The following is a 22,211-nucleotide window of genomic DNA, read 5'->3' on the forward strand; positions in this document are numbered from 1 at the left end:
GCTTGCACCTTGCAATTCCATTTCCTTTCTAGTCTTTTGAATCCTTTGATGTTATAAAATAATTCTTGTGACAAAATTGGGTCAGTGAATGGTGATTGGAGTTTCCATGCTCTTCAGCATGCTGCAGCTGGACAGTGCTGTGGTTGTGTTTTCAGCATTCAGTGTGTACAAAAACAATTTTCAGGTCAGTCTTTTACTGGAATACATCAAACTAGAAGAGTAATTTACAATTACCTTTGAAATTTCCCTGCTCACACCAATAGGTAATCATTGGCACAACTAGACTGTGTCATGCAAAGTATTAGTCCTGAATCTTAGATTTACATTTTTGTCACCAATAACAGTATGCCAGGCACCACTGCTGATTGCATTCCTTGCTGTGCTAGCTGAAAGTTACAGGAACCGCTGCAATTTAGACAGGCTTTCTGATTCCACCTTTAAAAGAGGTCTGTGCTATTTTTTCTGGGGCAGCTCTTGAGGTATATGCTGTAGCTCTGTATATCAAGCAGTTTTATACTGATGCATACCAACTGAACTGCTTTCTCATTCTATGCTAATACTAGATCAGTTCATGTGAATGAACTGGGAAACAAATTTCTCAGGTACTCCCAGTTTTTTTCACATTTTTAAAACTGAAGTTCTCACATACACTTGAAGTTGCTTTTCAGTTTCCTAGGCTTAGGGGCAAATGGACACTCTATTAATTTTCTCAGCTCCTCCTAATTTGTTGCTGTTTGTCCATGTGGTGCATTGCTCCTAGCTAGACACCAGCTGCCCACCAAAACTATGCTATTATTCCCATCCTCACCTGCACAAGGGAGAGAGAATTTAGTGAAAGGATTGTGGGTCAAGATGAGGGCAGGGAGAGATCAGTCACCAAGTAGTGTAGTGTCATGGGCAAACCAGACTCAACTTAGGGAAAAGTTCATTTTATTGCCAATCAGATCAGAGTACAATAATGAGAAACAGAACCAAATCTTAAAACACCTTCCCCCCACCCCTCTCTTCTTCTGACTCTTGAAAGGAGTCCCTTTGTGCAGTCTATACTTGGGAAGTTTCTATTCTCTTTGCAGTTGGGGATGAGGGGGTGCTCTCCCTCTCGTGATGGAGAAATCAACGGACAGAAACGACAAACAAGCCTCAAGCATTTTGTGATCTCTGTGTGACAGGGCAGGGAAATAGTTCTGGGCAATGACAGTTTCAGTGTGACTGCAAATGTGCATTAAGCATATGAGGTGTGACGATGCCTGATAGCAAAGTTTCTGCCAATAGTAGGATGGCTGACTGAGCTACAGTTGTGGTTAGGAAATCAAACTGGAATAAGCTGATGGGATGACCAAAGCTGATGGCTGTGGGGGACTGGAACTAGGAGTGTGCTGCTTGAAAAGTCAAGAAGTTTGCTGTATAACACTCAACAAGATGGGAAGATGGATGTGCTCCAAACTAACTTCCAGATTTGCAGGTACAACTCAATGCTCTTTACTCACTATCATTAGAACTGAAAACATTGCTGTCTTAAGCTCAGATTTTACAGTCTTGTAAATGATTAACCCATAATTTTTTCAAAAAAGTGAATTTTTAGGACTTAAACTTGCAAAGGAAAGCTTTGAAACAGTGTTTTGAAAAACAGTGGAACGTATTATAGTCCTTCTGAGCACAGAAGCTGAATGCCTCACCCTGTGAAACAGACCAAAGGATTGCACGTGGTTCGAAGGTTCATGTGTTCAGGAGCTACTGAAATACTTGAAATACATATTCTGCTTTTTTGAAAGCTTGGCTCCCTGAAGTTCTCTTATTGGCCAGGGGCGACAGTGTTGGTTCCTGGTAACTATCTAGCACCTGTCTTCTACCTTGTATTGCTTCAAGTTCTTGTATGAACTCTGGGTTTTCAAGTGACTCACATAAATCTCTACAGGCTGCTGAGTAGTGGAAGCCCATGTTCCCTGCTTATTGAGCCAGTACTGTTATTGGATAACAGCCCTAATCAGTGAGTTGTGGGGAGTATCTTTGTGTTTTCCTCTGTCAGTCTTTTCAGGCATGTTAGACACATAGCAATTCCCAAATGTATATCCGACTGCAGGAGTAGTTTTCAAACTCTGGATTGCTTTTTTACAGGGACTAAAAATGAAGGTTAAATACCTTTCTTTGGGAGGGAGATATTAGTTGTGCCTCACTGAGGTGATGCCTCTTAGTTGGCTTAGGCATTCTTATCTATGGTAAATAGAGGGTTTTGATTTCCCTTTTAGTACTCTGGATTTTCTCCTGTGATCAGCTGAATGCCTTTGTTTTCCATGTAGGTCTCTGTATTTTACTCCCCTGAGAGATATTTTTCTTTTAAATGTGGCTGCTGTGCAACCACACATATGCAGAATATACCAGGGAAGTGGTTTGGGTTTTCTGCTCTAAAGAAATTGTGTTGGCAGAAAATTATTTGCAGGACTGGAGATTGACAGTATTGTAAATGTTCCTCCAGTGCTGGCTTGAAAGGGGATTTTGTTCAGGCTTTGTAATTAGAACCCATATTCAAATGTCTGCATGTATGCAATATAATTTGTTTTAAGCTTGAGCTTAAAAAGTATGTGAGCTTAAAAAGTATGTTTGACTTTGCCTGGAGGCCTATACAAAAGTTAGCTAATTGAGTGGATAAACAAGTCAGATGATGCCTCATATAGTTTAGTATGTTTAGTCAGTAGTACAACACTGATAGATATGATTTTATTGTTTTATGTCTTTATAGCAAAAAAATATTGTTTATTTGTGTTGCTTAGAGTGAAAGAAAGTTCTTGTTCTGGCAAACTGAGCTCACTGAGTTTCATAATGGAGTTTTGAAAATGGGAAGGTGTTAAAAATGTGCATGTACTTGTTTTGATTTCTTGGAAACCCTTATACCCTTAGCTAATATGATAACAGAATCACAGAAAGGGTCAAGCTGGAAGGGACCATAGTGGGTCATCTGAACCCTCCCTGCTCAGGCAGGGTTATCCTATAACATATTGCACAGGGTTGTGTCTGTATGGCTTTCAAGCACGGTGAGAGAGACTCCACAATCTTTTTGGGCAGCCTGTTCCAGTGCTTGGTCACCCACATGTCCTAGATATATCACATGTGATGTTCTAGGTGTATCTGATTCGTCAAGCCGAGGATCTGTTCTTGAACTGTCCCTGTTCACAGCTGTGTAACCCCTCATAACTAAAACAACATAACAAGGATCTCTACCCATTACTACCTTGTGTTGCAGCTGATGAACATTTCCATTAATTTAAATAGCAAATTTCATCTTCCCTTTTCAAAAACATGCTTCTGTATATGTTTAGAACATGATAATTTTTTTTTTTTTATCTTAGGTGGCTTAAATGAGGGATTTGTTTTAGGAAGGGGATTGCTTTAAAGATGGTACAGAATTCTGTGGTTTTGCAGGGTGTGTGGTTCCTTTTGAGCACTGCAATTCTGTGGATTGTTCACACAGAATTGTGAATGCTTTCGTGTGAAATTTTGCAACAGTTCTTATTAAATACGGATTATTCACAGGAGTCAGTATGGTGAACATTTTTATTTTTTTAATTACTTGTTTGTATTTTCCTATATGAGTTACTATTTTCATCTGTTTTAGCATTTTGATATCTCCAGGGATGTTATAAAAATAAGGTTAGTTAATTTTTAAACCTTCAGTTCAGTTAGTAAATATTTTAAAGGTATAAGCAGTCTCACTTGTTGCTGATTTTATTTTTGAAAGGAAATGTTTTGATTGCTCACTTACATGGTCAGTTTGAAAGTCCTTTTTTTAACATATTAGAGTAGGTACTATGTAACACAGTGCATTATCAGCAGTCTAGTTACTAAGAATTTATCAAAACCAAGGAAATCATACACAAAAAGTTGGACACTTCTAATAACTGTAGACTTAAGATAACTGGGACAATTTATGCTTATTTTATTACAGTATTCATTTCACCACCTTAACGCTTCAAGAAGTGAAATTTAAAGCATCTTCGATGTCAGCAAATGAAACGGATTTTTTGGCTTCTTTCTCTTGGTTGTTGCTTTAGATGCCCCTGCTTTCCTTTTCATGGCTGAATCTCTTCCTTCCTTCAGTGCATCTTTAGTATGAGTTACTCAGAGCAGAATTATCTATGTTTGTACTCAAGTGCAAAGATTAGAAACTTATTTGTCTTTAAAGGGTTCCCCGTCATCTTACTTCATCTGCGGTAAGAAGAAGCTACACATAGTGTAAAATTCAGACCTGAATAGCTGGGATTCTAAACCTAATATAAAGGTCTCAACAACATTGTCTCATCCATGCATAGCAGAGTGGTGCTTATCATGCTAACCAGGACAGTCTCACGTTCAGTTTGGAGCGAAATAAGTGTTCTAAAGTGACTTATCTATTGCACAGTTTTAGGATTTTACAAATTTTACATGAATTTACGTATTTGCTTACATGTCTATAGCACTCACTTAATACATACCTTTTTATGGTTTTGGCATTAGCACAAGACTTCAGAAAGTCTAATTTTGCTGGTTTTGTTAGTATGGTAAAGTGTTCAATATGTACGTTGATATTTCCATTTGAAATCTAATGAAAGCTGTTTTCTATATTTGATCCTAAACAAATATGCCAAAAAAGTATCCATGATTTCCTGATGCTTAAACTAGAAAGTTTTATTTTAGGCACAGTGAGAGGAGTTTGTAGAATTGGGAATATTTTACATTGGTATCCCTAGAATTTAGTATATATAGAGGTCAGTGTAGATAGAACTTCTTGGCCTCATCCATCCATCCATCCATCCATCCATCCATCCATCCATCCATCCATCCATCCATCCATCCATCCATCCATCCATCCATCTTTCCTTGAGAACACATGCTGTTTGAAAGAGGAGTTTGAAATCTGGTTAGCCATAAATACTAATTAAATTCTTGGTGTGGGTTCTTGCTTTCGGAGTCACGATAACTGTTGCCTTGTGTTCAGTGGGCCAGCTCACAGTGGTTATTGTCGAGGGTAATGAATGATGTTTATTTATCTGTGTGCCCAACCACATCTGGGGGTGAGAACATGCTGGCAGCTAATTGGCCTGGCAAATGATCAGGCTGCTACAAAGCAGTAGCTTGTCCTAGGCAGGAAAATAAAATCTCAGGCAGCTGTCATCCTTTGTTCTTACTGATGGTTCCTGGTGGAAATGACAGACATTAGCTGTGGATGTGATACTGAGGTCTGTTCTTACTGTATGGATTTCTTTCAGTGAATATCTCAGGTCAATTTGCTGTTATTAACACCTTGTGAATTAATCTCATCCCCATGAACTCATGTTAATTGCTAGTTTGTAGAGTTATGTTCATCTGTGTTTGCTCTCCTTTTTGTCCTGAGACACTTGCATGTTTCATTTTAGAACTAATCGTGTTAGTGAATGTTGAGGACAAACAGTCCAGCTGTGAAGTCTGTGTTGTGTGCCTTGGTTGGCATCGAGCGATATCTGAAAGTGATGCTGATGCTGCCTTTAAAGATCTCAGAACTTTGGGTTTCTTTGAGCTTGAAGGATCTAGAATCACCAAAAATGAGATAATTGCAATAATTCTTCAGTGAGGGGGCAGCAAAGAATACAGTTTGAATTTTTATATGTTACTTATGTGTACTAAGCTACCTTCCTCAGAGCCAAAGCCCTGCAGGTACTCCCTGTCCCCAGCAGACTGCTGTGTGCTTGTGCTGGAACCAGGCAGTTGTCTTCATTCCGAGCTTAGTGGCATTTGTGGGAAAAGTTGAAGAGGCTTTTACTCCATAAAACCCAGGATACTTTTAACTAGGTCAAAGCAAAATGAATAGGAGGAGAAATGGCACTGTTTGGATTGGTAACAAACTGATTACTCCAAAAGTTGTGAGAAAGTGACTGACAGCCCACCAAGACATTCTTCCCATGGCTACTTGAAGTTGATGTTAGCAAAAAGGAGGAATAAAGTTTGTATGTCCTGCTAAATAATTTTGGTGGTAGGGAGGTTTGAAAACAGAAAACTTGAGTATTATTGGAATGGCTGTTAGCATGTAAAATGACCCGATGAACAAGTCCAAATACACAGCAGATTCTGGTGTTTAGTAGCCTTGCGTTGCAGAATGGCTTTTGGGGGCTTTTGGACCCTTCTGGGTTTGAAAATCGGTTTGTGGCATGTGACACTGCAAAGAACACCTGCTGAACATTGAGGTTATGCCATTGATTTCAAAGCTAGGTTTAAGTATTTTCATGACTCCCCCTCTTGTCTCACTATACATAACATCTATGAGTAGAAAATAGATTCTATTAAAAAAAAAGCAATCCCATCATATGTTTTTCATCTTTCCTTGTATTTGTATGAGTTATCTGAAATTTATATATTTTTAAATTTTCCTTTTTCTTAAAACAATTTTATTACTAATATTTATTTATTTTTGGAAGAGCATGTGAGTGTTGTTTATATTATTTTTTCAAGGTAGGTAAAATAGGCAAACAAAGGACAGCTGTATTAGTACTTTTACTGGGTGGGTAAGAAAATATAAATTAAATAAATGTAAATGTAAATTAAATAAGCCTTTAGCTTTATTTTTGCCGACTCTGACTGCTTGTGATATTGCTTAGAAGACCAGATGCCTTGCAAGCTTTTTGTAAGCAATGTATAGAAAAAGGGGTGCCTTGTTCGGTTATTCCAGAAACAGGGGTGGAAAAAAAATCGTGCTTATGCAGTCAGGAATTTGGTGGTGTAAAAAGAGAAGGGAAAATATGGTAGCTTAAAAGCTTGATGTGGGATTACATTTGTTTTTAGCACTTGATGGTTAAGCGTCTTTTACTGCTCTGTCTCTGAACTCCCATAACTGATAATTTAGCTGCTGATTCAATTGTATGATGATTAATTGTCATGAACAATTCCTTGAAGAGCGCTATAAATTTCATTTTAATTTCTCTGCTAACTGTAGCGGTTTTTACCAGTGATATATGTGATGAATATATACCAAAAAAGTGTATATGCAAAATATAGTCAACAGATATATTTGCTAAAAAACCTTTTAGAGCTCACTTTTACATGCAGAAGACTGTGCTGATCCTCTGATTCGCTGCTGAATTTTCACCATTTTTTTCCTCTTGTAATAAGTAGAAAATGTATGATGAAAAGATTAAGATGAGATGATTTTTCTCTCTGACAGTACTGTTCTATTAATAACTGTAAATCTTGTTTTCTCCCCCTCCTCCCTCGCATCCATAACAGCTAGCCGGTGGCGGAACCTCTTCTCTACACCTGTCTCCTTGGCTTTTCCCTATAGTCCTGTTGCAAGACTCACCCCATATACCAATGGCTGTAATAGTCCCAGCTTCTCTAAAACTTCCAGTAAAGCAATACTAACACCTGAACGGACAGGTAATGCTTATCTTTTTATGGATTTACGGTGCTTACAAAAGTGCTTGGTTTTATCTAATCCTGCTAGCATTTAACAGCAGTACTCTTTTTGGATGGTTGTATATGAACTCATATCTCAGAGGGAAATTGTAGGTTTGGGCCTTTTTTTTTTAAATGCCCTGAAATTTGGCTCTTAACTCCAAGTGTTATGCAGCATGTTGTGGGAGAGTGATGCTAGTAAATACCACTAATGATTTACCCAGTAGTACAGTTGTGACTGTGTCAGCTTAAACAGTCCCCAGCTTTGTTGCTCATTTCTGCCCCATGGTGCCCCTTCCTTGTGTCCACAGAAACATATGTACAGCTGTGTAATGAAATTGGCAGTGAGAGTTTACAGTAAGAAGAGCTGGCAGAATCATGCCTGTTTCAAGCTGGTATTGTTGCTAATGTTCAAGATTTATTTTATGTTTTCCACTATTTTTCAGGGAACACACAAGTTCTAAGAAAATAGAAAACTTTCTGTGGTCTGTAAATTGCAAGGATTTGCATTTTTCTTCTTCACTACAGATATTGGGAGTCACTTTGTATCTGTGACTTCCCTTAAACTGCAGTGGCAGTGGAGAAAACAATCTTCTGGGCAAGAGGCATTAACATTTTATTGCTGGTAGGAGCAGGCATGGGCTGAGGATGGGCTGATGATCAGTGTCACACCCATCTGTGCAGTGTTCCTTACAATGCTTGAAATCACAGCAGAAATCCCTATTTTAAGAGATATGGGCACTGTGAGTGAGAAACAGAGTGCCTGCTGTAGCTGTCTGCATGTGAGTGAAATGTCTTCCCTATTCAATGGGATGAAGCCTAGTTCCTAAATGAACTCATGCTATTTAAGATACCCTCAGGTACCTTGTCCAGCTTCCCTCTGCTGCTCCAAAAGAGCACAGCTGTTACTACCTCTGCAGAACCTCAGGGACTGCTGTAACTTGGACGTGTAAGAAAGCAAACACATTTACTCCATACAATCCTTCCAAAGCAAAGTAATCCCCTGCCTGTCCTTTTCTTATGGAGATATTACTAGAAAATGGCTGAATTTAGGATGGATTATAGGTGGCTGCTTTCAGCAGTGCTGGAGGATGCCAACACACCTGTGATACAAGCACCGCTGGTGAGCTGTAGTCGCAGCAGTTCTTGCCCTGCAGGCTGTGGGTCTCTGGTGGTCCAGAGAACATTAGAAAATTATTTGCTGTTTTAATTGATGGGATTTTTCTTTAAAGTTGGACAACAACTAGCTGATGCAACTAATTGCAGATTAGTTGGTATTTTACTATCACCTCAGGGGAAAAGTAGAATCCAGAGCCTTTCCAAAAGGTAGCTCTGTGAAGAAAGTAATGCTTTCTCTGTTGCATAATGTTCAACCTTAATTGTTACTGAGATTGGGTTATATGATAATTATATATAGTTTAAAAAAAGAATAGTAAAATTTAGCTAAATGGCTCTGATGCAGCATTTGAGTACTGAGCAGAAGTCAGTGACAGATATCCGCTTGTTTTTCAAAACAGAGTGGGGAGAACCACAGTCCCATAAGAGAGAGGCAAATGCAGATGTTGGTTAGACTACACTAATCTGAGCTGTATCAGAACAGTATTGGGTAAATTATTCATTGTCTGGGCTATGCAATGCTATTTTGGGAACAAGCCAAGGAATTCATGATCCATTCCTACACTTACTACTTCTCATGAATATCAAAGCTCTTTGCTAATTGTTAGTGAATTGCACTACACTTCTGAAAGTTTTTATGTGCTATTCAGAAAATGTTTTAAGCTACTATAATGTAAAGAGCAGATGATTCTGAATGAAGGTGGCCAGAGATGTTTGTAGCCTAAAGTGTGTATGCTTTCTTACTTAGGGTACATTTCTAGGAGTTCCCCTTTGAGTCCACAGTCATCGATAGACAGTGAACTGAGCACGTCGGAGCTGGAAGATGATTCCATCTCCATGGGATACAAGCTGCAGGACCTCACTGATGTTCAGATCATGGCTCGTCTACAGGAGGAGAGTAGGTGGCACTTTTTTGGTTTTCATAACTGTCTGAGGAAGACTTTCCATAACAGTTAAAACTGCTCCAGTCTGGTCTCAATGAAGTAAATATTTTTAAAGTGGTATTGCCTCTTGAGTGGCAGATGGAAGTACTCTTTACCTGCGTGGAGAAGGTGTGCATGTTGTTGGGTTCATGTTAATCTGAACTGGTACTGGATCTTTCAAAATTTGATGTTTATGTTTTTCTGAATATTAATTGAAATAATTTTATTTCTGGAGAGAGAGGATCCTAAAGCATTTTTCTCATGCATGCATTTAATGGGAAAAGTAAAAATAAGCAGCTCTCTTGGTTTTCTTTGCCTCCACTTCAATTTTCTTATATTTTCAGACGAGTTTTGAAATGAAGTCCCACTTAAATACAGAATTGGGGCTTTTAAATTCAGTATCTTGGTTTAAAACTAGTAATTATGCACAAATCTGAGCCTAGAGTCTTCTTTGCCATAGATTATAGTTTGGCTTAATAGTAATTTTTGTAAAATGTCTTTATTAATAAATAAAGGGCATTTGACTTAGAGGTTACTGAGGCAATAAGTGGAGTATTTCTCCTGTATCCTGTTAGTGCCAAGTGAGATATCAAGGAGGAAGTGATGTGATTAAAAGCAAGAGAAATTCACAGACGGGGCCTGAATGAAAATGCCAAGTAATAAGTGTTTATATAAAACAAAAATAATAAAATGAGCAGAAAATATTAGAGCTGTGATCGGGCCGAAGCCGCCAGACTGGGCAGACAGAGTGATCACCTGCCGCCAGGAGAGCTTGCCGAGTATCTGGTGGCATCATGTTCAGCTGAGAAATTAACAAGTGTTCTCATTTTAAAAAGAAAAAAATTATGACTGTCCAGCATACAAAGGATTGAATTATTTAAATGATAGCTGTGCTCATCTCCTTCAGAGTAAGGTTAAAAAAATACTTCAGGTACTTAGCTCTTTAAGGAATCAGGGCATTGGCAGACTGGAAAGAAAAATGCTGGTTTCTCTTCAAATCTGTGTCATGTGCAGTTTATTGTATGTCATCCTTGTAGTAGCAGCTGGTGGAGAGTGTTTGAGCACGTGACAGTTGTTGACCACTTAATCCCGTGGAAAGTAGTGGCAGTTCTATACGTGCACACAGGCACGCTCTCTTCACAGCCACAAATAGAAACTCCCACTTGAGGAGAGGGAGAGGAAGCATATTAAGAAGTTTCCATTATGAAGCAAAGACATCTGTTAAAAATTAGGGCTTCTTGAAGATCTTGGAAGGTTGTTATCTGCTGCTACTTCAGAGTTACTTGGATCCTGGAAGTGTAGTGTTTTTTCCTTGGTTGCTGTGCATCTGGAGAAAGGAGGGATGTGCAAGGGATTGAATGTTTCCCTCTCACTTGACCTGGAGCAAACAGGCTCTTACAGGGTAGTGCTTATTGTAAGATGGTTTTCAAAACCTGGCATTCTGAGAAGAGGGTGGTAGGATTGTGTACCTGTGTAAAATACAGTTGTGTTACTGTTAAGCCTTGACCATGAGACTGGATGCTATCAGGAGCTAATTCTTGTTCAGGGAGGTTGGAGAGCCAGAAGATTTAGATGGGTTGTAGGTTTAAGAAAGGTCATTGTAAACATTTTTGTTGCATGAATTCAAAAGTTCAATAGCAATAGCTTGGAAAACTAACATGTGTGTAATTCCTCTAATTAAGAGTATTGAGAAGTTAAAAACTTAGTACTCAAGTAGTCCTTACTGGCAGAGAAACATGTGCCTATGGAGAGTGGTTCCTGTTAAGAAAGGCATCTAAGACATCTTTTGGAGACTACTGTATTCTTTTTTAGTATTTTATTAAAAAAAATATTTTGAAGGAGAGAATTCAGGCTTAGATGTCTGAAAGGTGGATCAGATGAATCCTGATCAGATTCTCAGCCTGATTACATTTTAAATTCAATTCTTGATGTAAAATTCCTTCTACTTACCTGTGTAGTTTTCAAGATTGGAGTGCATATTTAAAATTAATCACTTAGCAGAAGCTGAATCATCCTCCTCTTGGAATTTACAGGCCTTAGGCAAGATTATGCTTCAACTTCAGCATCTGTGTCAAGGCACACTTCCAGTGTTTCTCTGCATGCGGGAAAAAAAGGGACATGCAGTGACCAGGAATATGACCGCTATAGTCTTGAGGATGAGGAAGAGTTTGACCACCTCCCACCTCCACAGCCGCGTCTGACTCGCTGCTCCCCCTTCCAGAGAGGGATTCCTCACTCACAGACTTTCTCCAGTATCCGGGACTGCAGGAGGAGCCCTACTTCCCCACAATTCCCTACAAATACCTATCAGCAGCCCTTCTACTCTCCTCAAGCCCAAACTCCAGAGCAGCAACCAAATAGGATTAATGGAGGTGGGTTGCATGCTTTTCTGAGAAGTGGTCTTTTCTCTGCCAAGTGCCAGTGCCATTTTAAAGATGAATTGTACATAAGTTGTGACAAATAATTTCAGCCTGCGTATGATTAAGGGATGTTTTTGCTAAGCAGTTTTCTGCAGAATGTAATCTGTGACCTGGTCATGAAAGTTGTTGCTTTAGTCTGTTTTAAAATGCAGCAAAGATGGCCACAAGTGAAGAAAGAAACAGAAGGTAAAGAAGAGCATGTTTTAGCAGGCTGATAGTTGGCTAGAAGAACCCCTGGGGCTTTCAAGCTTGATGTACACATGTCCATTGTGGATGCAGTAAAATACAGATCTGAGTTTTCAGATTTTTATTTCCCTTCTTTTTCCTGAGTTTGCTGTTAGTGCAGCTGTGCTGTGGTGAGTGCTTATGGTGCTTTGCTTCTATTCTAGGTCTGATAGGACTGATTGTTAAAGAATCATGATAACGTCACTCCCAAACTATCCTGAGATATTGCTGCTTTTTTGCACTGCATTTGAGATGCATTCCAGAATTTGGAAGATCATATCTCCGTGCTTACTCATGATTTAAGTTTCCCTCAATTTTTGCTGTTAATTTCTTTTCTTTCCTTATTATGATCACAATTTTTCTTCTTTCTGCTGCATTTTAATTTCCTATACCTTCAGTCTTTCCCCCAAGTTAATTCTAAACAATCCATTTCCAGCCAGGGTCTTGTTTGTAGCATTGAAGGTTACAGCTCACCCTTGGGCAAGAAAATAAATGTGTTGTTCAAAACAACATATAGTTGCTATTTATGGTGCTACAGGTATGCATGTTGCTTTTCTGACAAACAGGACGTGACAGGTTGGTGCCCAAACCACTTCTATTCAAAGTAAGCCCTGGCATGGAAGTATAATTGTCAAGTGGCAGGAGAAGTGATGTTAACAGAGGGTAGAGCAGCGTGGGTGTCTGTTGGTACAGCATTTATGCCATAATAATTTTAATGTTACTTCTCTTGTCAGGGAGGTACAAAAGTGGGACAGCATTGCTGGGCTTGCAGAAATGTTGGGAGTAGAAAGGAAGGCTTTGGGACATTTTTGTTCAGGAGTAAGAGAATGATTTGTTGCTGCCATGTTTTTATGTGGCTCCCAAATGTGTTTTGAATGATTTTTTTTTTTTTTTTTGTTCCATGTCAGTGGAACTTAAGCATTGGATTTCCTGCATGGAAAGGCATGGAAACCTTTAAGGTACTAAAAACATTAGACTCCTGATTTAACTGTGAAGTGTATACATGTAAAAGACCACCAGTTTTATCACCTGTTTGACTTTTTTTCCCAAGAACTTTGAGGTGTTGGATAATGTGTTTGGCATAACGCAGAAGCTGGGGACGTGACTTCAGTTACCTGTTTGCAGGATTGACAAACAGTGCTGTAATAGTCAGTACCACTGTCTTTGGGAGGGAATGATCTCCTCAGTTTCTACACCTTCAACCTCTAACACACGAAACTCTGATCCACATGAGTGGCAAATACTGATGGTGAGAAGCATTTTGTTTCACTGTGTTCTTTTGGCAGACAAGGAGATAAGGAGTCAGGTGTTCACTGTACTGAGGGTGTCTGTGTAGTATTACAACAGCTTATTGGCACTTACCATCTTGGCAACAATTTCATTGTCTCTCAAGAATTCCTGCACATTGAAATGGAAGTAGACTGCAAAACAAAAATTTGTAGCTCTCTGTGATGGATGGTGTGTTCCACACTTAGTTTACGAGGGCATTTGAGAAGAAAGGATGTGGAAGATGGAAAAACTGAACTTTTAGTTTCTGCCTTCAGTATATGTGGAAAGCATGATCCATACCACATGCTGTACTGCTCTTGGCCATTCCAGCAGTCTCCTAATTCTTTATTCCTTTGTCTTCCCTCAAAGAGATCACTTTTGTTCTTGTATGTGCAATCAAGGGTCTGGCCTGTGCTTCATCTGGGCATTCACAGAGCTTTTCATGAAAGAATAACAAGCAGCAAGTAACTGTTGAATTTTGACACTCAGACTAGGGTAAAAACCCCAGTATTTAGCTTTGGCACAGTATTTCTGCTAACCTAGTCTACATATTTAGCTTAATTACAATTTTTTGCCTTTAGGCAAATACTTTGAGGGATGCTGCCCTACTTGTTTTCAGTGATCTTTGTCATGGTCCTCTAGGGGAGGTACTTAATTACCTGCATGTGAAAAATATGGTGGTAAAGGTGTGATAAACCTGGAAAACTTCAATAATTCTTTTAGGAGTAGAATATTGTTTGCCTGAAGAGAAGCACCTACATTTAAGTGCTGAGATATGGGTGCCCACCTGTGTATGAAGGGCCTAATTCAGCTGCCAGGATAGAGCTGCATGAGGTACTTTGATGCACCCTGATTTCACCATCACCCTGTGTCAGTGCTGGTTAGCTTCCATAAACAACCCAGGATCTGTGGGATGCCATGAGGTACCTTCACAAAGGCACTGACTTGTGCATCAGGTGTCTGGTCTCTAACTGGAGCCAAAGGTCTGCTTGTTCTCCATTCACATGGTTGCACTTTAGGTAGCAGATAAATGGTTTGCAGTTTCTGGTGATCTTCTGCCTTTTCTGGGGGTGAGAAGAGTCTCTCAGAGGTTTTCCAGCTGTGTCTGAAGCTATCCTTTAGTGAGCTCATACATTGTTCTTGCCAATGTATTGTAGCAAAGTGCTGCCCCTGCTGTAATATTGACACTCTGCCCTGTTTTAAATTGCTGTACATCTATTTGAAGATAAAATTACAAACCTCTGGAACACACCATACCATACTACCCCCACTCTCAAGTCCAGGTTTTTTATCTTGCCTTATTCCTCTCATGTCTGATTGAATTGTGTCAGTCACATTCAGTGCCAGTCCCCAACAGCTTGCTGTACTGGAAGGCTCCTGGTAAAACACCAGCATAAAGTGGCAGGTGTGTGCCAGTATTAATATGTTTAGATGTGAAATATGTTGCAATGCATTTGAGGTGTGTGTGGGGCCACTTGTAGCATGAGCTGTAGGTGTACTTGTTGTTACCTTTTAAACAGCATTTTCACAGCCACTGTCTGTAGAGTGTATATGTTCTCTTTGCTTTCTAATAGGTTTTATTGCCAGTTCTGGCAAGAATATCGATAAGCTTTGTGTGAAATCTGTCTGGATCTGTTTTTCTTGTTGAATTACATCCTCTTCCTAAATCACCTGAATTTTCTGTAATGATGAGTTACATCAGAAAAATTACATTTGCAAACTTTTTAAGGTATCCTGATTTGTGAGGATTTTGTAATTGGTTGGTGGGTCAGAAAATAGATTAATTTAGAGAAAATCTGAGAGAGACAGGATGTGAAACACTTTTAAGTATCTGTTTCAATTAGCTGAAGTGATTTTGTCTAGTTAGCGTGTGTTTCATGCTTTAATAAAGCTTTTAATATGTTTGCAGTTGAAAGATTTATGCTTATGTCTCTCTCCCCTTAGTCTAATTTGAAGAAGTTACTGGTTAGCAACTTAAAACACTGTCAACTATTAATATCAAAAATACTTTATATATAATCATTTTCATAGAAGAAATACCACTGAAATTCACAAAACCAGGCTGGTTTCTGCTTTATGTTGTCCATAAATATGCATTATTTTTCTTACTTTGATGCAAACGTAACTGCTTTCACTTCAGGTTTTTAAAATTATATTTTATTTCTGTTTAGTAATGTTATTAATTTTTAATAGCTGATAGTATTTTTGCCCTTTACACTTCTGATTTTCTGAAACATTACTACTTTTCAGAAGTTATGGTTAACTATAGTGCTGTGAAATCATCCAGAGTAATCAAAATCCAGATAGACAAGATACTGAAAATGGGATTGATTTTCTTATGTTCAGGCCCACTTTCCATCTCTTGAGATCAGCTTGCTCACAACCTTTTGTCCTGGCACCAGGTATTTTACGCACATTTTAAAGTGTCCATTTTTATAATACATAAAAATTGGAGACTTTTTTTTTGGACAAATTATTCCAGGTAAAGAAGGAGTTTCTTATAATATAGTAAGGAGAGGTGGATGAAAAATACATGGTTCGTGGAGTAGTAATGCATTCAGTCTGGTTAATCTTAATGTATATTTTCTATTTCCTTTTCATGTTGCTTTTTAAGTTTTTGACTTGGCATATACCTTCATAAACAAACCACAGATACCATTCAATTGAAAAAACTTTGCTTTTATTTTCCAGAAATTACTAGTTGTTTCTTGCCTACACTTTAAAAATATTATGGACATCATTGGCAGTTGCCCATTTTGAACACTGCAATTGTGGTTTCTGCTTGTTGTTTGGGTTTTTTAAGCAAACTCCAGGCAGACATAGAAGAGTAGCAGTACATTGTGTTTAGGTATGGGTTCAGCATAGACTTATGAGGTGTTCTCTGCTCATAACCTCTCTTGCTCAGTAAGAAAGGAAAAATTTTTTTCTAGGAAGTTGTTGCGGACTTTATTACAGAAAAGGAGTAAAACAATATTACTTTGCTGCCTTTGGATTATATTGAGGACAGTGATCAGTGGGACAGCTCATGGAAGGCTAATGGAAAAATCTTTAATTTGCTCTAACAATCTGTAGCAGGAGACATATGCATGTGAAACCAGGATGAGATGTTGTTATAATTCTGAATAAAATGTAGGTATTGACATTATTGAGAATGAGATCACTCCCTTAACTGAAGGACTTGCTTTAATCTGTATTTGTGCTTTTACATGCTGATGTCTCTGTTGTGTTAGTTTGTGATTCCACAGACCATTAAAAAGACCCTGGTGTATTTGGGATGTTACAAATGTTATAACTGTGACAAATATAATGCTGATACTCATCTCACATCTTCAGAGATGAGGCAGAGAAATGAATCCCACAAAGTGAAGTTGTAATAGAGTCTACCAGAGAAGTTGTTATAGAGTCTATAAATTTGTTAAGGATTTCAGAACACACTCTGAATGTCTACATAATATAGAACATAATATTTAAAATTGAGAAGCATGGGTTTTTTCCTTATGGCTTTACCCTGACCTAATTTGTACATACAATACAAATAAAGGCAGAATTGAATTTGCAGGATTTCTGTGAAAGGTTTAAATGTGTGTGAGAAACTGCTAAGGTAGCTCAAACAGTGATACAGATTTCTCTGAGACACCAGTAATTCTGATTAATTGTATTACATTTCTGTGCTTTTGGTGAGGTTTGGGAGTCCTTTTGTTCAAATAAAACATTGACAACACTTGCAGAGAATAACTGTGAAGGAATAAATGTGTTTGAAGACACTGTAAAATCAACTGCAAGGAGAACCTCATTGGATGAGGCATTTTGGCAGATAGAAGATGATACTGACCAAGGACTGCTACAGAAGTCCCCATCTGGCAGCCCACCAAGAGTGCACCTCTTCTGGAGCAGCTTTGCTCCAAGGACAAGGTCTGTTTGCGTGCTACATGGAGTTAATCTTTTGCCAGTGATAGTATTAGGTCAGGGAAGGGAAAAGAGAAAAGCAGCAGTGGAACAGGGACAGCCACCAGCAGTGCGGGGATCAGAAGACAGAAAGCAGGTGCTGCCTGTTCTGGTGTCCTGCCAGAAAGAAGCTGGGCCACTGATCCTGAGCTGACTTCAGAGAAGAAATAGCATCAGGGGAAGAACTTCCTGGCAAAAAATCAGAACTGAAGCAGCTGGCTGAGGAGCAAACTCTTGTCTTCACTGTCATTTTGCGGAATGTTTGACAAAGAAGGGACACTTTTTCCTGCTTTTTGACCTGTTTCTAGTAGTAGTGAATACGATCTGTGCTGTGGGGTGTCCTTTTCATGTACATTTTCAGCTGAGGGTAGAGGATCTGTATTTCACAGTTCCCAGGTTTTCTTGTGCTCTAGAGGCAATGGGCTTATTCAGCATGAATGCCACATGTGGGGAAAAGTGTAAACATGCAGTAGGCAGTTCTACTGCAGATGTGTGAAAGTGCAACATATACTGCCTAAAGGAAGCTCATGAAATGACAAGCATGTGTGTATATGCATGAATTGTTCTTAGAAAGTGGTAAGAACCAGGAACTGATTATTAACTCCCCTTGCATGACCTATGCTTGAATTTTCTTCACACATACAAACACCTCATCAATACAATGTCTGTAGGTCATAATATTTTATCTCAAAGAAGGCTGGGAAAGGTGAAGATACACCTGTGATGATTTATATGGCTGCATTCTACTTAAACACCATATTTTTTTCAGCCTAAGTTATAGTTGAGACTCAGTAGTGGGTCACAGTAATAACTACCGATGCTGTTGGAGATCATCAACTCCAGTCATTGACTGACGACGACCACCTTGCCAACTAGACCATGGCGCCAAGTGCCACATCCAGTCATTTCTCGAACAGGTGTAGGTCCTTTGAAGTCCCTTACTGGTGTTACCATCCACTTCTTCCTAAAAAATCAACTGCAAGCAGCTGATGATTTTTTAGGTTTGTCACTGAACCAGATTAATGCAGAAGAGGTAGGAGAAACTGTAGCAAATTACATTGTTCATCACAAACAGGATGTTTGAGCAAATTAATTCTCAACCGAGAATACATCTCTATTCCTTCTCCTCTCTATTAATTTTCTCATCAGTCTTAGGACAGCAAAAAGGTCTGAAAAGGAAAGCAGATTGGAAAAATATTTTTGTTTTCTTCTCATAAATTTTCAGCAAGTTCCTATCTAGTCACATCTCAGTGGCCTGAAATAATATTGAAATCACATAATTCCCACCTTCTGCTTCCACGTATTAAGCTTACAAGAGCCATTGTTTCATTTACAAACAAAATGTTCGTAAGACTATTTCCACTGTTCTTAGGAGGAAGCGGGTGACAGAACAAACTTCAAGAAGGAGATGAAAGAGGATACATCACCACGGAGATAAAAGCTGCAAAATGCCATCAAGGCGAACGTTTCTGGGTTTTCTCCAAGCACAAAACTGACCCGCTATTTTCATTGCTTTTCAGGGCCATTTATCTCAGCAGACACAAGGACCCATCAGAGAAGTAACACAGCTGCTTGATGGATGAGAATTTGCAGGTGCAGCAGGAATCTGCTGCCTGAGGACTGAATGAATCAGCAGCAGAGCAAACTGCTGGAACAAGAAGGGACTAATGAACAGGAGGCAAAAGACATGGCCACCCAAGATATGGAAGAAATCCAAGCTACTTCTGTACCTATTTTTCTGCTATTGCAGCTGCATCCACTGGACAGTTCAAGGCACTAATAGTGCTTAGGGTGGCTGATGCAATCTTGGAGGGAAAGAGCATGTAGAGTCCAAAGAATTCTGCTATACAACACGATACTTAAAAAGCTATTTTGTGAAGTGCTGTCTTCCCTAGTGCCATCCTGCTGCTCAAACCTTTCTTTGCCAAGTTCTGTAATGTTGAATTAGGATTTCAGGACTTAGGACTTTGAAAGAGTAGGCTAGGACTCCAGAATTAACTGTACTACAGACATCCCATATTAATGATTTTTTTGCCAATCTTGCCCAAGGATTGCATGATAGGGTGACAGTTCCCTCTTCAGTTTTCAAAATTCTTGAATATTTTAGAGATAGATACATAGAATAGCTGTATGGGTGCTATTGTTTGCATCCCCAGGACAGTTTTGGAAGCCTGATAACTGTTTTATCATTGTTACATCCCTGATATTAATACTTACTACCTGGCTGCACCACAGTGGTGATCCCCTTGCTAGTGTTCATTGCTGTACCATTGATAGTTTCAGTCTGCCACTGTCAGTAGTGAGTCACTGAAGCACAATTCTGACTCGTTTGGCGAAAGATTGTCCGTACTGTGGTTCTTTATTAGGATTTGATTGTTCTCTGGATTCCAGGGATTCAAACCTTACATTTCCTTTTCCTGCTGGAGATACAGCCTTTCTGTGACACAGGTTGCTGGAGTTATGTAGACATCACATATATTGAAGTTACTGTCAATGACTTCTAATAACTTGTATAGATAGAACTGTACTGTCACGTCTTACTACTTTTCACTTGTTAGCAGCTTTAAGGATTAGACAAATGCTAAATAGGTTGTATATTTATGTGGACTGATCAACAGAGATTTCTAAATAAATCTGCAGTTTCTGTGAGCTGAACTTGCCCTGTATGAGCCAGGAGGTCGACCTGTGCCAGCAGTTCCAAGCAGTGTGCTGTGTTGTTCCTATGCATAAACCAAAGCATCAGTCTGGAAATGCCCTGCTCTCTGTGCAAGAGAGCAGTCCTAGCTGCTGTGACAAGACAAGCACACCCCTGCTTTCTGTTGCAGTGTAAGAAGTGTAAGTCTTTCTGTCATCTGCTAGTCTTTGGAACCTGTGTGGAACAGGAGCTGGTGACCTCTGTGCTGGCCATGCTGTGGGGGAGGATGTAGCCACCTCATCAGGGCACATCACTTCTGCTTCTGAACCTGGCCAAGAGGCAAACCTCAGTGGTGTTGTCAATGACAATTGAATAATTGCCCATTGTTTTCCCACAGCAGTGCTTTACAGAAGTCTGTCATGTCACAAGACCAGGTCCTTCAGTCTGTGCCTTTCTCCCTGTCCCTTCTGATTGCCTATAACTGAGTCATCTTCCTTTGCCCTGATGGCAGAAGAGACCAGAAGAGTTTTGCTTTAGATTATTGCCTCATGGTGCTGTGGTCGGGAAGCTGCCTTGAGATGTCAGGAAGGTTTCAGTTTCTCTCTTCAAGCAATCTAGTGTGAATGGGATTGAAGACATCTTCTGACCTCTTAAGACACATGCCTTAGCTGATGTTCCTACCCTAAAAACATATGGGGCATTTGCAGTTTTCTTTTTGTGAAAAGCCTTACAAAAAAACCTACTCTGAAAATGCCTACCAAATCAGGTACCACAAGTGAGGCAGGAGGGAGAAACACCAGATTTGAAAATTCTTGTATTGACCCAGGGCTCCAAGCAACTGAACAGCATCAAGACTTTACGGTTTTTGCTTGTGGCTGCCTGCAGAAACTTAACATGCTAATATGGTTAGGTTCTGAATGGAGTTATTTATTTAGCATCTTACTGGCACCTGAAAGCAAGACTTCAGTCACTTAGGGTGGATTTCTGACCTGTCTTTCGACATCCACAGAGTACATAGCTGTGTCTGACTGCCGGTGCAGACTTGCTTTTGTATTCACTGCAAAGAAACAGGCACATTTAGGGCATGGTTCACCTGACCTACTTTACACATCTATGTGAAACTCATCATTATTTATTGTTTAAATCCTTGCAGTTCTGCAAATGTACTGCCTACTGGTGTCTTCAAAATTCCTTGTGAACAATCTTTCTGTTACAATAGACATAATGGTTCAATTTGAAGGCTGTCAATAACATATTCATGGTCTTCTAGTAGAGCAAAACCTCTCTTTTTGTTGAAAACGTTTGTTATAATTCTGATTTCCTGATTTTCTGCAGGACTGACACTGAGGCTGCTTGTGTTTGTTGGAAGTTCTGACCTGAGTATGGATGTTGTCTTCTTTTGCTGCAGACAAACTCCGCAGGAGCATGCCTAACCTCGCTCGGATGCCAAGCACCCCCACCATCAGCAGCACTGCTGGCTTTGCTGGTTCTCCTGTCACTGTGAGGAATAGTCAGAGCTTTGACTCCAATTTACATGGAGCCAGTAATGGGATTTCAAGGATGCAGTCGTGTAGTAAGTACCTGTGTTCTTTGGCTGAGCACAAGAGATGGATGGAGAAAGTGGTGGAACACACGTCCTGGTCACTGATCTTTTGTTCAATGAAAAATTAAAAGCAAACTGTTCTTCTGCACCAGATTTTAATAATCCTCAGAATTTTCAAAGTTTCTGTTTTGGAAAGCAAATTCTGCCAGTGTTGTTACTGGAAGTTTCTTCACTTCTTTTTTCTTTGCCCATTTATCTAGTGCCAGCATTAAAACAGAAATAATAATTATGGTAGTAATAATAAGTAGTAATATTGTAGAAACACCAAAAATGCAATTAATTCCTGTAAGCTCACATTTTTAGTTTTGATACTACAATTGAAAACTGGTTTTCTTGGTAATTTATGCAATGCTGATTGTACAGTACACTGTCTTAAAATACATGACCGCTCTCCTACTGAAGTTGAGCCACTTTCTTCTGAGGAAATGCAGTAAAAGGAGGGCTATATTCTCAAGTATAATATACATGTTGAGTGGGGGAATTAAAATTTCTCTGTAATTGGTTTCATTTAGGTAACTTCTTCATGGGGGGGTGAAGGGAATATTGATCTAGTAGATTAATTATTAATGTAGAATGTGATCAAGATATAGATCAAGATCCAGACCCATCTTTTCTAGCACAGTGGTTGAGATTCTTGAGTAGAAATGGGAGAAGTGGATTTCACTGAATACAGGCAGAAG

At 39.3% G+C, this 22,211-nt stretch overlaps 1 protein-coding gene across 2 annotated transcripts in view; it reads left to right on the forward strand.

The window, feature by feature from the left end:
• SLAIN1 (SLAIN motif family member 1) overlaps nt 1–22,211 on the forward strand; it is a 50,036-nt gene that overhangs the window by 20,865 nt on the left and 6,960 nt on the right. The window contains exons 3-6 of one of the 2 annotated variants that reach the window (XM_059839192.1): nt 7,228–7,377; nt 9,260–9,409; nt 11,468–11,806; nt 21,337–21,501. In XM_059839192.1, coding sequence (XP_059695175.1) covers nt 7,228–7,377; nt 9,260–9,409; nt 11,468–11,806; nt 21,337–21,501 — 804 coding nt within the window. The remainder of the gene's footprint in view (nt 1–7,227; nt 7,378–9,259; nt 9,410–11,467; nt 11,807–21,336; nt 21,502–22,211) is intronic. The other variant, XM_059839193.1, reaches the window with a different exon arrangement.

Source organism: Haemorhous mexicanus, chromosome 2 (genome assembly GCF_027477595.1).
Source record: "Haemorhous mexicanus isolate bHaeMex1 chromosome 2, bHaeMex1.pri, whole genome shotgun sequence".
NCBI lineage: Eukaryota > Metazoa > Chordata > Aves > Passeriformes > Fringillidae > Haemorhous > Haemorhous mexicanus.